Source organism: Taudactylus pleione, unplaced genomic scaffold (genome assembly GCF_031769625.1).
Source record: "Taudactylus pleione unplaced genomic scaffold, aTauple2 ptg000225l, whole genome shotgun sequence".
Classification (NCBI taxonomy): Eukaryota; Metazoa; Chordata; class Amphibia; order Anura; family Myobatrachidae; genus Taudactylus; species Taudactylus pleione.
This window is the reverse complement of record NW_028284627.1, coordinates 6,300,814-6,317,564: the sequence shown is the minus strand read 5'-3', so window position 1 is coordinate 6,317,564 and position 16,751 is coordinate 6,300,814. Positions and strand designations below refer to the sequence as shown.

The 16,751-nt window shown below is 38.7% G+C and overlaps 1 protein-coding gene across 1 annotated transcript in view; it reads right to left on the bottom strand.

Moving 5' to 3' along the window:
• Nucleotides 1–16,751, bottom strand: part of TSPAN9 (tetraspanin 9) — a 178,693-nt gene that overhangs the window by 25,989 nt on the left and 135,953 nt on the right. Inside the window, exons 2-3 of the mRNA XM_088478915.1 lie at nucleotides 12,492–12,683; nucleotides 10,046–10,120 (exon numbers count right to left, since the gene is read on the bottom strand). Coding sequence (XP_088335041.1) covers nucleotides 10,046–10,120; nucleotides 12,492–12,683 — 267 coding nt within the window. The remainder of the gene's footprint in view (nucleotides 1–10,045; nucleotides 10,121–12,491; nucleotides 12,684–16,751) is intronic.

Genomic DNA, 16,751 nt, shown 5'->3' with positions numbered 1-16,751 from the left:
TTTATTATTTTCAACTTGTTTGAAATAAATAGGAACAAAACTATGTATGTTTTAATGACTATGTTATTTGAGTCCAATCTGAGGGTATTAAACATCTGTGACTGTACAGGATAAAATTAACATGTCCCCATACTCTTTTATCAAGGGGAGGAGGGTGTTGATTTAAAGCTATATTATATGGAAATGATACAATGTTCGATCTCTGCGTGTTTTGGACAGCTCTATTTGTTGAGCAAACCAGTATTGATCCCATGTCCGAGAGATGTATTATTGAAAAGATATTTGCTGGTGAAACAGATGATCTACCGGTTTTGTCAAATTGGCTACAGTGACATTCTTGACTAACTTTTTAACAGCTCCCCTGGGAAATCCTGGAGCTTCCGGAAGTCTAGAGTCCACTGCACTAGTGTGATAAAACCATATATAAAAAACATCTTGCACTCTATGTAAAAACTTTACTTGAGAGACTTACTCATTTAAGGAGCTTATCCACGAATAGACAGAGAAACAAGAGTACGATTACCACATTGTAACCGTGCTGTCGTTTCTCCGTCTGTGATGTGCCTACACTGATAGTTCAGTCGTTCAGTGTAGGCACATCCATCATCCCCGTACATGCTGGACCTGACGTGATCTTCAGGTTGACCTTTTTTGATGATTTGCGGCCAATTACTGAGCGATTGCACGATTATGATGTTGTAATCGTGCAATCGCTCTGTAAGGTCGCGTAATGGATACACACCTTAAGGCTCAACATTGAAAAATCATGGATAGATGAAAGAGCAAAGTGCAAAGTCTCTTGGGAGTGAGTATAGGGCAATTTGTCATCCATAACTGTCACCACATCTATTTACTGTATTACCTTTTCTCAGGCAAAAACAGGTGTGCTCGCCGAATATAGGTCTTCATTCTATCTACTAAGGCAGGTTCCGACTAAGAGAGGAGGGGCTCTGTGTGCAGTCCCCGTGCCCCCCCCCTTCTCCAGTGGCGCAAATGACTAGACTCTGGCTTCATGCATGAGTCTACTGCACATGCGCAGGTCTCCGGGAAAATGGCTTCAGTGCCATTTTCCTAGTGATTTCTGCAGCACCGCCACTGACACATGGGTACAGGGTGTATGCTGTGTGTGCTGTGTGAGTACCGTAATCCTGCACCCTTTATAGATACACCACTGCACTAAGGGTTACCATGAGAGACCACATCAGAGAAACAATTCACCAGATTTCTCTGGAACAAGCTTCCCATTATCATCTCAGAGGCAGCCCACAAAAAAAAAAGAAGTTTTATATAAATAAAGTTGTTTTATTTATTTTTATAAATTACATATAGATGAGTACTGTCATTTTTTCTGTTTTAAACAGTTGTTTATTCACTTTTATTTATGAAATTGGAACTGGATGCCTAAGTCCAAGCTATTGGTTCACTGTGCATCTGCTAACCAACATGTACAGATGCATGCTGGACTGCTTGGCGAAGTGGTAAGACTCCACCAACTTCTGCCAGCTAGTATTGTCCAGTACGACTCAGCTGCCCGGGAGACCTTTTGTTAGTATATTGCATCTACAGAAAATAGACTTCTCTTCCTGAGCAAAGTGGATGTGTTACACTTACTAGTACATTAGGCATTATGCTATCTTCTACAAATAAGTGACAGAAAAGACAGGTATAAAACTAATACATTAGGCATTATGCTATCTTCTACAAATAAGTGACAGAAAAGACGGGTATAAAACTAGTACATTAGGCATTATGCTATCTTCTACAAATAAGTGACAGAAAAGCCGGGGATAAAACTAGTACATTAGGCATTATGCTATCTTCTACAGATAAGTGACAGAAAAGACGGGTATAAAACTAGTACCTTAGGCATTATGCTATCTTCTACAAATAAGTGACAGAAAAGCCGGGGATAAAACTAGTACCTTAGGCATTATGCTATCTTCTACAAATAAGTGACAGAAAAGACGGGTATAAAACTAATACATTAGGCATTATGCTATCTTCTACAGATAAGTGACAGAAAAGACGGGTATGAAACTAGTACATTAGGCATTATGCTATCTTCTACAAATAAGTGACAGAAAAGCCGGGGATAAAACTAGTACCTTAGGCATTATGCTATCTTCTACAAATAAGTGACAGAAAAGACGGGTATAAAACTAGTACATTAGGCATTATGCTATCTTCTACAAATAAGTGACAGAAAAGGCTTGTATAAAACAAGTACATTAGGCATTATGCTATCTTCTACAAATAAGTGACAGAAAAGCCGGGGATAAAACTAGTACCTTAGGCATTATGCTATCTTCTACAGATAAGTGACAGAAAAGACAGGTATAAAACTAATACATTAGGCATTATGCTATCTTCTACAAATAAGTGACAGAAAAGACAGGTATAAAACTAATACATTAGGCATTATGCTATCTTCTACAAATAAGTGACATAAAAGACAGGTATAAAACTAGTACCTTAGGCATTATGCTATCTTCTACAAATAAGTGACAGAAAAGACGGGTATAAAACTAGTACATTAGGCATTATGCTATCTTCTACAAATAAGTGACAGAAAAGACGGGGATAAAACTAGTACCTTAGGCATTATGCTATCTTCTACAAATAAGTGACAGAAAAGCCGGGGATAAAACTAGTACCTTAGGCATTATGCTATCTTCTACAAATAAGTGACAGAAAAGCCGGGGATAAAACTAATACATTAGGCATTATGCTATCTTCTACAAATAAGTGACATAAAAGACGGGTATAAAACTAGTACATTAGGCATTATGCTATCTTCTACAAATAAGTGACAGAAAAGACGGGTATGAAACTAATACATTAGGCATTATGCTATCTTCTACAGATAAGTGACAGAAAAGCCGGGGATAAAACTAGTACCTTAGGCATTATGCTATCTTCTACAAATAAGTGACAGAAAAGACGGGGATAAAACTAGTACCTTAGGCATTATGCTATCTTCTACAAATAAGTGACAGAAAAGACGGGTATAAAACTAGTACCTTAGGCATTATGCTATCTTCTACAAATAAGTGACAGAAAAGACGGGTATAAAACTAATACATTAGGCATTATGCTATCTTCTACAAATAAGTGACAGAAAAGACGGGTATAAAACTAATACATTAGGCATTATGCTATCTTCTACAAATAAGTGACAGAAAAGCTGGGGATAAAACTAGTACATTAGGCATTATGCTATCTTCTACAAATAAGTGACAGAAAAGAGGGGTATAAAACTAGAACATTAGGCATTATGCTATCTTCTACAGATAAGTGACAGAAAAGACGGGTATAAAACTAATACATTAGGCATTATGCTATCTTCTACAGCTAAGTGACAGAAAAGATGGGTATAAAACTAGAACATTAGGCATTATGCTATCTTCTACAGATAAGTGACAGAAAAGAGGGGAATAAAACTAGAACATTAGGCATTATGCTATCTTCTACAAATAAGTGACATAAAAGACAGGTATAAAACTAGTACATTAGGCATTATGCTATCTTCTACAGATAAGTGACAGAAAAGACGGGTATAAAACGAGTACATTAGGCATTATGCTATCTTCTACAGATAAGTGACAGAAAAGAGGGGTATAAAACTAGTACATTAGGCATTATGCTATCTTCTACAAATAAGTGACAGAAAAGACGGGTATAAAACTAGTACATTAGGCATTATGCTATCTTCTACAGATAAGTGACAGAAAAGACGGGTATAAAACTAGTACATTAGGCATTATGCTATCTTCTACAGATAAGTGACAGAAAAGACGGGTATAAAACTAATACATTAGGCATTATGCTATCGTCTACAGATAAGTGACAGAAAAGACGGGTATAAAACTAGTACATTAGGCATTATGCTATCTTCTACAGATAAGTGACAGAAAAGACGGGTATAAAACTAGTACATTAGGCATTATGCTATCTTCTACAGATAAGTGACAGAAAAGACGGGTATAAAACTAATACATTAGGCATTATGCTATCTTCTACAAATAAGTGACAGAAAAGCCGGGTATAAAACTAGTACATTAGGCATTATGCTATCTTCTACAGATAAGTGACAGAAAAGACGGGTATAAAACTAATACATTAGGCATTATGCTATCTTCTACAGATAAGTGACAGAAAAGACGGGTATAAAACTAATACATTTGGCATTATGCTATCTTCTACAAATAAGTGACAGAAAAGCCGGGTATAAAACTAGTACATTAGGCATTATGCTATCTTCTACAAATAAGTGACAGAAAAGACGGGTATAAAACTAGTACATTAGGCATTATGCTATCTTCTACAAATAAGTGACAGAAAAGACGGGTATAAAACTAGTACCTTAGGCATTATGCTATCTTCTACAAATAAGTGACAGAGAAGCCGGGGATAAAACTAGTACCTTAGGCATTATGCTATCTTCTACAAATAAGTGACAGAAAAGACGGGTATAAAACTAATACATTAGGCATTATGCTATCTTCTACAGATAAGTGACAGAAAAGACGGGTATAAAACTAGTACATTAGGCATTATGCTATCTTCTACAAATAAGTGACAGAAAAGACGGGTATAAAACTAGTACATTAGGCATTATGCTATCTTCTACAAATAAGTGACAGAAAAGACGGGGATAAAACTAGTACATTAGGCATTATGCTATCTTCTACAAATAAGTGACAGAAAAGACGGGTATAAAACTAGTACATTAGGCATTATGCTATCTTCTACAAATAAGTGACAGAAAAGACGGGTATAAAACTAGTACCTTAGGCATTATGCTATCTTCTACAGATAAGTGACAGAAAAGCCGGGGATAAAACTAGTACCTTAGGCATTATGCTATCTTCTACAAATAAGTGACAGAAAAGCCGGGGATAAAACTAGTACCTTAGGCATTATGCTATCTTCTACAAATAAGTGACAGAAAAGCCGGGGATAAAACTAGTACCTTAGGCATTATGCTATCTTCTACAAATAAGTGACAGAAAAGCCGGGGATAAAACTAGTACATTAGGCATTATGCTATCTTCTACAGATAAGTGACAGAAAAGACGGGTATAATACTAGTACATTAGGCATTATGCTATCTTCTACAGATAAGTGACAGAAAAGAGGGGTATAAAACTAGTACATTAGGCATTATGCTATCTTCTACAAATAAGTGACAGAAAAGACGGGTATAAAACTAGTACCTTAGGCATTATGCTATCTTCTACAGATAAGTGACAGAAAAGCCGGGTATAAAACTAGTACCTTAGGCATTATGCTATCTTCTACAGATAAGTGACAGAAAAGAGGGGTATAAAACTAGTACATTAGGCATTATGCTATCTTCTACAAATAAGTGACAGAAAAGACGGGTATAAAACTAGTACATTAGGCATTATGCTATCTTCTACAGATAAGTGACAGAAAAGAGGGGTATAAAACTAGTACATTAGGCATTATGCTATCTTCTACAGATAAGTGACAGAAAAGCCGGGTATAAAACTAATACATTAGGCATTATGCTATCTTCTACAAATAAGTGACAGAAAAGACGGGTATAAAACTAGTACCTTAGGCATTATGCTATCTTCTACAAATAAGTGACAGAAAAGCCGGGGATAAAACTAGTACATTAGGCATTATGCTATCTTCTACAAATAAGTGACAGAAAAGACGGGTATAAAACTAGTACATTAGGCATTATGCTATCTTCTACAAATAAGTGACAGAAAAGACGGGTATAAAACTAGTACCTTAGGCATTATGCTATCTTCTACAGATAAGTGACAGAAAAGCCGGGGATAAAACTAGTACCTTAGGCATTATGCTATCTTCTACAAATAAGTGACAGAAAAGCCGGGGATAAAACTAGTACCTTAGGCATTATGCTATCTTCTACAAATAAGTGACAGAAAAGCCGGGGATAAAACTAGTACCTTAGGCATTATGCTATCTTCTACAAATAAGTGACAGAAAAGCCAGGGATAAAACTAGTACATTAGGCATTATGCTATCTTCTACAGATAAGTGACAGAAAAGACGGGTATAATACTAGTACATTAGGCATTATGCTATCTTCTACAGATAAGTGACAGAAAAGAGGGGTATAAAACTAGTACATTAGGCATTATGCTATCTTCTACAAATAAGTGACAGAAAAGACAGGTATAAAACTAGTACCTTAGGCATTATGCTATCTTCTACAGATAAGTGACAGAAAAGCCGGGGATAAAACTAGTACCTTAGGCATTATGCTATCTTCTACAGATAAGTGACAGAAAAGAGGGGTATAAAACTAGTACATTAGGCATTATGCTATCTTCTACAAATAAGTGACAGAAAAGACGGGTATAAAACTAGTACATTAGGCATTATGCTATCTTCTACAGATAAGTGACAGAAAAGAGGGGTATAAAACTAGTACATTAGGCATTATGCTATCTTCTACAGATAAGTGACAGAAAAGCCGGGTATAAAACTAATACATTAGGCATTATGCTATCTTCTACAAATAAGTGACAGAAAAGACGGGTATAAAACTAGTACCTTAGGCATTATGCTATCTTCTACAAATAAGTGACAGAAAAGCCGGGGATAAAACTAGTACATTAGGCATTATGCTATCTTCTACAAATAAGTGACAGAAAAGACGGGTATAAAACTAGTACATTAGGCATTATGCTATCTTCTACAAATAAGTGACAGAAAAGACGGGTATAAAACTAGTACCTTAGGCATTATGCTATCTTCTACAGATAAGTGACAGAAAAGCCGGGGATAAAACTAGTACCTTAGGCATTATGCTATCTTCTACAAATAAGTGACAGAAAAGCCGGGGATAAAACTAGTACCTTAGGCATTATGCTATCTTCTACAAATAAGTGACAGAAAAGCCGGGGATAAAACTAGTACCTTAGGCATTATGCTATCTTCTACAAATAAGTGACAGAAAAGCCGGGGATAAAACTAGAACATTAGGCATTATGCTATCTTCTACAGATAAGTGACAGAAAAGACGGGTATAATACTAGTACATTAGGCATTATGCTATCTTCTACAGATAAGTGACAGAAAAGAGGGGTATAAAACTAGTACATTAGGCATTATGCTATCTTCTACAAATAAGTGACAGAAAAGACGGGTATAAAACTAGTACCTTAGGCATTATGCTATCTTCTACAGATAAGTGACAGAAAAGCCGGGTATAAAACTAGTACCTTAGGCATTATGCTATCTTCTACAGATAAGTGACAGAAAAGAGGGGTATAAAACTAGTACATTAGGCATTATGCTATCTTCTACAAATAAGTGACAGAAAAGACGGGTATAAAACTAGTACATTAGGCATTATGCTATCTTCTACAGATAAGTGACAGAAAAGAGGGGTATAAAACTAATACATTAGGCATTATGCTATCTTCTACAGATAAGTGACAGAAAAGCCGGGTATAAAACTAATACATTAGGCATTATGCTATCTTCTACAAATAAGTGACAGAAAAGACGGGTATAAAACTAGTAGCTTAGGCATTATGCTATCTTCTACAAATAAGTGACAGAAAAGCCGGGGATAAAACTAGTACATTAGGCATTATGCTATCTTCTACAGATAAGTGACAGAAAAGACGGGTATAAAACTAGTACATTAGGCATTATGCTATCTTCTACAAATAAGTGACAGAAAAGACGGGTATAAAACTAGTACCTTAGGCATTATGCTATCTTCTACAAATAAGTGACAGAAAAGCCGGGGATAAAACTAGTACCTTAGGCATTATGCTATCTTCTACAGATAAGTGACAGAAAAGCCGGGGATAAAACTAGTACATTAGGCATTATGCTATCTTCTACAGATAAGTGACAGAAAAGATGGGTATAAAACTAATACATTAGGCATTATGCTATCTTCTACAGATAAGTGACAGAAAAGCCGGGGATAAAACTAGTACATTAGGCATTATGCTATCTTCTACAAATAAGTGACAGAAAAGCCGGGGATAAAACTAGTACATTAGGCATTATGCTATCTTCTACAGATAAGTGACAGAAAAGACGGGTATAATACTAGTACATTAGGCATTATGCTATCTTCTACAGATAAGTGACAGAAAAGAGGGGTATAAAACTAGTACATTAGGCATTATGCTATCTTCTACAAATAAGTGACAGAAAAGACGGGTATAAAACTAGTACCTTAGGCATTATGCTATCTTCTACAGATAAGTGACAGAAAAGAGGGGTATAAAACTAGTACATTAGGCATTATGCTATCTTCTACAAATAAGTGACAGAAAAGACGGGTATAAAACTAGTACATTAGGCATTATGCTATCTTCTACAGATAAGTGACAGAAAAGAGGGGTATAAAACTAGTACATTAGGCATTATGCTATCTTCTACAGATAAGTGACAGAAAAGCCGGGGATAAAACTAGTACCTTAGGCATTATGCTATCTTCTACAGATAAGTGACAGAAAAGCCGGGGATAAAACTAGTACCTTAGGCATTATGCTATCTTCTACAGATAAGTGACAGAAAAGACGGGTATAAAACTAGTACATTAGGCATTATGCTATCTTCTACAGATAAGTGACAGAAAATACGGGTATAAAACTAATACATTAGGCATTATGCTATCTTCTACAGATAAGTGACAGAAAAGAGGGGTATAAAACTAGTACATTAGGCATTATGCTATCTTCTACAGATAAGTGACAGAAAAGATGGGTATAAAACTAGTACATTAGGCATTATGCTATCTTCTACAGATAAGTGACAGAAAAGACGGGTATAAAACTAATACATTAGGCATTATGCTATCTTCTACAGATAAGTGACAGAAAAGACGGGTATAAAATTAATACATTAGGCATTATGCTATCTTCTACAGATAAGTGACAGAAAAGACGGGTATAAAACTAATACATTAGGCATTATGCTATCTTCTACAAATAAGTGACAGAAAAGAGGGGTATAAAACTAGTACATTAGGCATTATGCTATCTTCTACAAATAAGTGACAGAAAAGACAGGTATAAAGCTAGTACATTAGGCATTATGCTATCTTCTACAAATAAGTGACAGAAAAGACGGGTATAATACTAGTACATTAGGCATTATGCTATCTTCTACAGATAAGTGACAGAAAAGACGGGTATAAAACTAGTACATTAGGCCAGGGGCGTTTCTAGAGTTGAGGGGGCCAGTGCATTCTCCAACACGGGCCCCCTCCTCTCTGCCCGGCGTCCGGCAGCGCACTGAGCTGTGCGCGGCCAACGCCAGAGTTATTGGCTTTTTGGCACTAGAGTGTGCCCAGAGTCTATAGTGTATGCACAGGGCACCGGGAAAATGGCCAAGGCAGCCATTTTCCCTGTACTGCGCATGCGCAAATGATGGGAAAATGGCCGCCGCGGCCATTTTCCAGTCGCTTTACAGTGCCGGACCCCCGTGCCGAAGTGGGACTCCGGAGAGGTAAGAAATATTATGGGTGCAGGGTGTGCGGTGCGGGGCCCCCCTGGACCCAGGGGCCCGTGTTCCCCGCACACCCTGCACCCATTGTAGGTACGCCCCTGCATTAGGCATTATGCTATCTTCTACAAATAAGTGACAGAAAAGACGGGTATAAATGCTCAGACTATGATCTTTTTTATTTCATCTAATACAGGTTGGCTGAATTCTCTACCGCTGTGAGATGACAAATTAATAGGTATGATTTGCAAAAGATTTTATCAACTATAGTAATTAATCAAATAAATAAAAAAAGATGGGAATACGTTTTACGGATTTATGAGTGCTGCAAAATACTCATGTGTATTCTAATAAGTGGATCTACTCGTTTAGGTTCGTATCTGAAAACGGCATCTTATTGGCTATGCGGCTCTCCCATGATTTGGATAGCAAGTTAGCCACTAAGATAAATCCGAACTTGCACTAATTTGACAAGAAGAACCGAGTAGATCCGAACCGCTCATTTCTAATTCTAATAACTTTTATACGTCTTAAATGGCAAATAAAGAAATAAAGGTCAGCTTACCCTGTCCATATAGACAAAAAATAGGATAAGGAGAATCAGCTCAGCCAAAAGAATGATCAGTAAAATGATGAAAAACTGTAAAAAGAAAGAAATTATATTTAGCATTAATAATAAAATTCTTTGTGTTGACTGTAAAAAAGTTGGGTGGAATGACAGCAAAAAATAATAAACTATACTATAATATACTAGTACTTACCAGAACAAAAAGTAATTAGAATAGAGGTCAGTAAACTATATACTGTATATATTTCCAGTCTCGGGAATGGGGAAGGTGATAGATATGCATTCTCTCTTTTCCCAGATTATTATTTGGGTTAGAACAGCTGAGACTTCTGCAGTTTTTGCAAAGCAGTTAATTAAGTAGCTGAGGAGGTTAACAGTGTGATTGCAACACTGAGGCCCAAAATATTGGTAAATCTAACAGAGGGCTCCTGACCGCCCCACTTCCACATTCCACCGTTGAGTAACTCGCTATCCAAGCATGTGCTGGACCCCAATACTGTCTCTATAAACTCCTCCTCCAATACACTGGTGCTCAGTGCACAGTAGAAAGCACTGCAGGGATCCCAGAGGGGTGATTCCTTCCAATATTAACTATTCCCAGAAAAATCCCATAAGCGCCCATAAGTGGTTTTTTTTATATGGGATTATCATTGGCATTTTATATAAAAAAAAGAGTTTTATTCAGTTAGATGCATTGTATGGGTGATGCTGGCAATGTGCCATAGCAACGGCGTTTGAATGGTGACAATGGCACCCACCTCGTGAGTTGGCTATGGAATCCCGGCAGTCGGGATTGAGGATCCCGACAGGGGATAAATAATTATGCTATCCCTCCCCCCTTCACCCCCTAACCATAACTCTCTTTTTCTCTACCCTAGCCATCCCTACCCGCACCTTAACTCTCCCTCCTAACCCTCCCGGTTAGTGCCTAAACCTAACCCTCCCCCCTTAGTGCCTAAACCTAACCCTCCCCCGTTAGTGTCTAACCCTAACCCCCCCCCGGTGGTGCCTAACCCTAACCCTCCCTACCCGCCGCCTAACCCTAACCTCCCCCTTCCTGCAGCCTACCCCTAACCCCCCCTGGGGTGCCTAAACCTAACCCCCCCCCGCTGCTAACAGCTGTTGGGATCCCCGCACCAGTTTTCTGTCCGTAGTTCGGCATCCCGGCGCCGGGATTTCATCAGCCAGCATCCCAACCGTAGGTAGGACTACATCCCCTACCTCGTGCCTACATTGTGCATTTTATCTTGCAGTCCCAAACATGCAATGTAAAACAACCGTATGTACTGGATTTGTGCGCAATTGTACATCTCTTGTACATCACACCAATATCTCATTGCTTCTAACTAAATTGACCCCAATGTATATCACTGCAAATATCCAAAGTTTGAAACAGTTTGTAAAACAAATGACCATTAATGTGTGAGCAAATATTCTATTACGTATCATTCATGAGCACTATCCTTAGTCACAGATGTGTCCACATACATCTAACCCCCGTGCGCTACAAGTCGCACTAAACATAATCCGTGAGCACCGTGTGACGCGGTGGCGCTGACTGTGTTTTTGTTCAGCTTTTTACTTTTAGGATGCACAAGCAGCTCCTGCTGATTAAAATGATATGCAGCATGCCTATGTTCTGTGTGTGGCTGCGGGTGTATCTGCATGCAAAATGCTACGTTACAGTGTCACAGCCACTTACACTGTAACGTAGCATTTTCGCACACTGTAACGTAGCATTTCGCATGCAGATACACCCAGAGTCGCACACAGAATATAGACATGCCGCATTTCATTTTAATCAGCAGAAGCTGCTTGTACGTCCTATTCGCATCACTTTGCGAATAAGACACATTTGAAGGTGAAAAGTCGAAATGAAGCTCAACGCTACAGAGTCAGGCCACAGCATGGGGCAACTAGAACAGTTATTTAACGCGCAGGGAAGTAAGACGTTTGTGGACACATCTGTAAGTCTTTGCTTGGCATTCTTTCTGACTATAAAGTCTTGTGTCTGAAATATAGATTCTTTACTGCAATTTCCTTCAACCTTTTCTGGATTTTGCCTTCTTGAGGTCTACCCAGTCTGTGTCTTATGAAACTTACTCTGTATTTGTCAACAAATGGCTGGGTTCCTGATATTCTGATTACAACTCTGTGACCATGGCAGTGTCCCCAAGGGAGGGGACGCAATGGGGCTATTGTTAATATTAAGTGTGTAATTAAAAAGCGTTGAATGGTAACAGGCCTTCCGAGACCAACTATAAATAATTTATACAGTACTTAAAAACTCCATTTTCACTTTTAGGAAAAATTGTAAATCAAGCATTAATCCACCAACAACTCTGTCTTTAATTAGAAAAGTGGGTAAGAAGTGCACACCTGTAAAGTTGTTCAAATTAACAGAACGCAGTTTAATGACATTATAGAATATTAAATTACTTACACTTAAAAGTAGGCACTTGTTTTCCTTTATAGCACCTAGACAACCGAGGAAGCCGGTCACCATGACAATCGTACCAATGGCGATGACCAGGTTCGCCGCAGAAAGGGAAGGGAAACTGGGAGAAAATGTTGCAAAGTTTCCTTGCGATACAGACAGCCATATACCAACTCCTAACAATCCACAGCCGCACAGCTGGAAAACAAAAAAGCACACAATCAATTTATTAACGTTACAACCAAACTGATTTTTGTTCATAATTTACCCATTGAAAATGTAATCCTAATAACAAAAAGTCTCAAAAACTAGTATAAACTATGGGGGGAACACTTGTCATCAATGAGGAAAGGGGAAAAGTGGACACGTTTTGGTAAAGTAAAAGCTAGTAGTATTTGAAGCTCACCCCAATTGGCACATAAATTGAGTACATCGTTGTAATTATTACTGTGGCTGATTATACTAGCAAACATTTTTCACCTACTGTAATCCCAATTTCCTAACTGTCCTGGATTAGGCGACCATGTAATTCTGACCTGACATCTAGGAATGTTCTGAGGTTATGTCCCTAAGCAGCAATGAGTGAGTGCCGTATACTCATCTGCCAAAAAGTGTGTGCAGCAACACCAGATTATCTTCGGCTAAACGATAGGTATAGAGGGCAACGTGTACTTCAGAGATACTAGGAATATATAACTTGTATCATAAAAAGTCCACAACCCCATCCCAATTCCAAAAATTGGGATGTTGGGGGTAGGGGGGTAGAAAATGTTCCCCTTGTAGTTGTGTAACATGTAAAATCCATAACCTGAGTGTTGTCATACAGGTCAACCAAAGCCGAGGTGACTTCTCATATCTTTTTTTAGTTTACAGTGGTTGATATATTAATCCTGGTATTTTAATCCCTTATAATACACAAGTTTCAAGTTGAAAATAAAAGACTGTTTGTATGAGGATATCATTACAGTTGGGAAATCAAAGGCGAAAACTAATCAATCTATGGAAAGCTTCAAGCACTAAAAACAAAAACAGAAAAATACCAGCAAATAAGGTATTCTCCCAACCTAGTTAATAGTTGATATTTTTTGTTTTGTCTGAAGCTTCCCTTTATCACTTAACCTGCATTCGCCTCTGCATGTTCTCTTGCAATTTATACCTAAGAAATCATCATCTGCGGTATATCAAGAGAGAGCTGGGGTTGAAGTAATGGTGCCCAAAGGAATTTACGTACAATTCATTATAATTTAGCACTCAATCATTCAAGTTTTTGGTGAATATTAAACCTTGGGAAATAGATGTAAGAACTTGAGTCCCTCTGTCAAATAGTTATTTAGAAAAATTACTTTTTACATGAAACCCTCTAAACGCCAATAAATGCTGATTTAATTATGACACAAAGTAAAGATTTTAGTGGAGTACAGATATCACTTTATCGCCCCTTAATAATATACCTCGCTAAGTGGTCCTACTGCTTCACTGAACATTTTATTTTTAATAAAAGACGGATGTAAGAGACCACAAAGTCTACAGAGAAAGCAGTGCATCAGAACACAGATCACAGGACTTTAAAGCAATTACTTCATGTATTTCTCCATACAGCATAACATTTAATTTATCAACTTTATAACAATAGCTTATTCTAATTTTTAAGCATGAATTGTATGAAAGCATTAAAATTATACTTGCCGACTTTGCTGCCCCTTCTTCCAGGAGGGGGCAGACAGGTCAGCTTGGAGGTGGCGTGACGGGCAGAAAGGTGGGCTATGCTGGGGGCATGGAGGCACGATCGTGTCATTGTGGCCCCTGCCACCCGCTATACAGTGTAGAGAAAACAGGCTCATAGCGGGGGAAGGGCTACATTGATGCGATTCAGCAGAGCATAAGTGGGCGGCATCGCCCGTGGGCGGAGGGGGGATGCGAGCTGGTGGATGGGGTACAGGAGACTTGCCCACCATTCCAGGTGCACCACCCGATTTTCGTGAGCCTCCCGGTCATTCCGGGAGAGTAGGCAAGTATGATTAAAATACATTGTAATATCTGACAATGGAGCATAGTTAAAAGAAAATATGAAATGTCAATATAATGCAACAGTTTTCATACTATTGACCAACACAGCCTGTATGATGCATGGTAGCCATATTGTGGGCAGAAGCAACATTCAGCCTGTTAATTCACTAGAGAGTAGAGACAGCACTGAGACACAGGGGCGGGCGAGACGTGCTATTGCAGGCTGAATTGCAGGGCCGTAACTAGGGTAGTGCGACCAGTGCCATGGCACAGGGCACCGCAGGGCAGGAGGCGCTGTTTGGGCCTGTCAATTTTCCTGTTTATTATCATTCTCACTTGTAGCTTCCTCTTCTTTTATCCCCAGCATCTCGTGGCCTCCCCTATCTCTTCCCTGGCCCTTCCCCATGAGACCATGGCCCTTTTTCAGGTGCAGAAACTTATGTCCCTATTTAAAAATTTGGAGAGGGGGGGGGCGCCAATGCTCTCTCTGGCACAGGGCACCAAAAAGTCTAGTTACGGCTCTGGCATTGGGCCTGCGTGTGCTGACTGCTCGATCCCAGCCGATGAGGGATAGCTCAGCAGAGCTATCGACAGGTAAGTGTAGTTTTATTTTTTTCTGAGGGGAGCAATTGTATTTCTTCTATGGGGAGCAATGTTATTTATCTCTGTGAGGAGCAATGTTATTTCTTCTGTGGATTGCAATGTTATTTCTTTTGTGGGGTGCAATGTTATTTCTTCTTTGGGGAGCAATGTTATTTCCTCTGTGGGGAGTAATGTTATTTCCTCTGGGGGAGCAATGTTATTTCCTCTGTGGGGAGCAATGTTATTTCCTCTGTGGGGACCAGTGTTATTTCCTCTGTGGGGAGCACTGTTATTTCCTCTGTGGGGAGCAATGTTATTTCCTCTGTGCGAAGCAATGTTATTTCCTCTGGGGGGAGAAATGTCATTTCCTCTGGGGGAGCAATGTTATTTCCTCTTTGGGGAGCAATGTTATTTCCTCTGGGGGAGCAATGTTATTTCCTCTGTGGGGAGCAACGTTATTTATTTCTTTGGGGAGCAATGTTATTTCCTCTGGGGGAGCAATGTTATTTCCTCTGGGGGAGCAATGTTATTTCCTCTGGGGGAGCAATGTTATTTCCTCTAGGGGAGTAATGTTATTTCCTCTGTGGGGAGCAGTGTTATTTCCTCCATTTCTGGGCGAGCCCAAAGTTACCGTCTTATGCTTGTTTTGGGGGTGGGGGCACATTTTGACTGGGAGCCATATCATCTAAAAACTGTCCTGCTGAGACATGGGGAACTGTGACAAGCTATATAAGGGTCTATTTACTAAGCAGTGTTAGGAGAAAGAGTGAAAAGTGATAAGAAAGTGATAAGGTGCCAGCCAATCAGCTCCCAACTGTCATTTTTCAAACACAGTTGGGAGCTGATTGGCTGGCACCTTATCACTTTCTTATCACTTTTCACTCTGTCTCCTAACACTGCTTAGTAATAGACCCCATAGTCTCATGAATACAGGAATAGCCTACAAAATGGCTGCTTGTGTGGTGTAGAGGCCACAGGAACTCTTTAAAAGGTAATATCTGCTTATTATAAGTTTTTCTGCATTTATATAAAAAAAATCTATGATTTATACGTAGTCCCTATAAAAGAGGTTTATAAAAATAAAGAAGCACAACAGCAAGCACGCCGAATGACAAATTTTCACCTTCCTACACAATATGCTTTCTATTCATCAACCATGGGAAGAAACGTAAAACATGCATGTTCGCTGGGAAGATTAATGCTTCCAAACCACAAAATGAAGTCTATTCAATATATACTTCATACGAAAATTGGTCAGTTTATCAATGCAAGATCAATCTTGCTACTGCAGTGTATAATTTATAATAAATTATAGTTACAACAACGATATAAAAAGAGAGAGAGCGGGAGGGGCAGAGTTGATGTTTACAGCTTTCCTGTCTGTAGTCTGTTCCCAACACCCCCCTTATCATTTAAGATTTTTCTGCATCCTGCTCGATTGGGACAGTGATTGGTTAGGATAATAAAACCTGAGCTGGAATTGACATTGACTGCAGGTCTGCAATTGTGATGTTCCCTACAGCAAAGAGATACTTCACACCGCTGTCTCTAATCATGCAAGAAGTGTGAATCTTTAGAACTTTGGTTCTCTTTCCAGATTCAATCAGATGTCCGTCATATCCATTTTTACATTAGACTAACTTTTTTTTTACATTTATTATTATTATTATTATTATT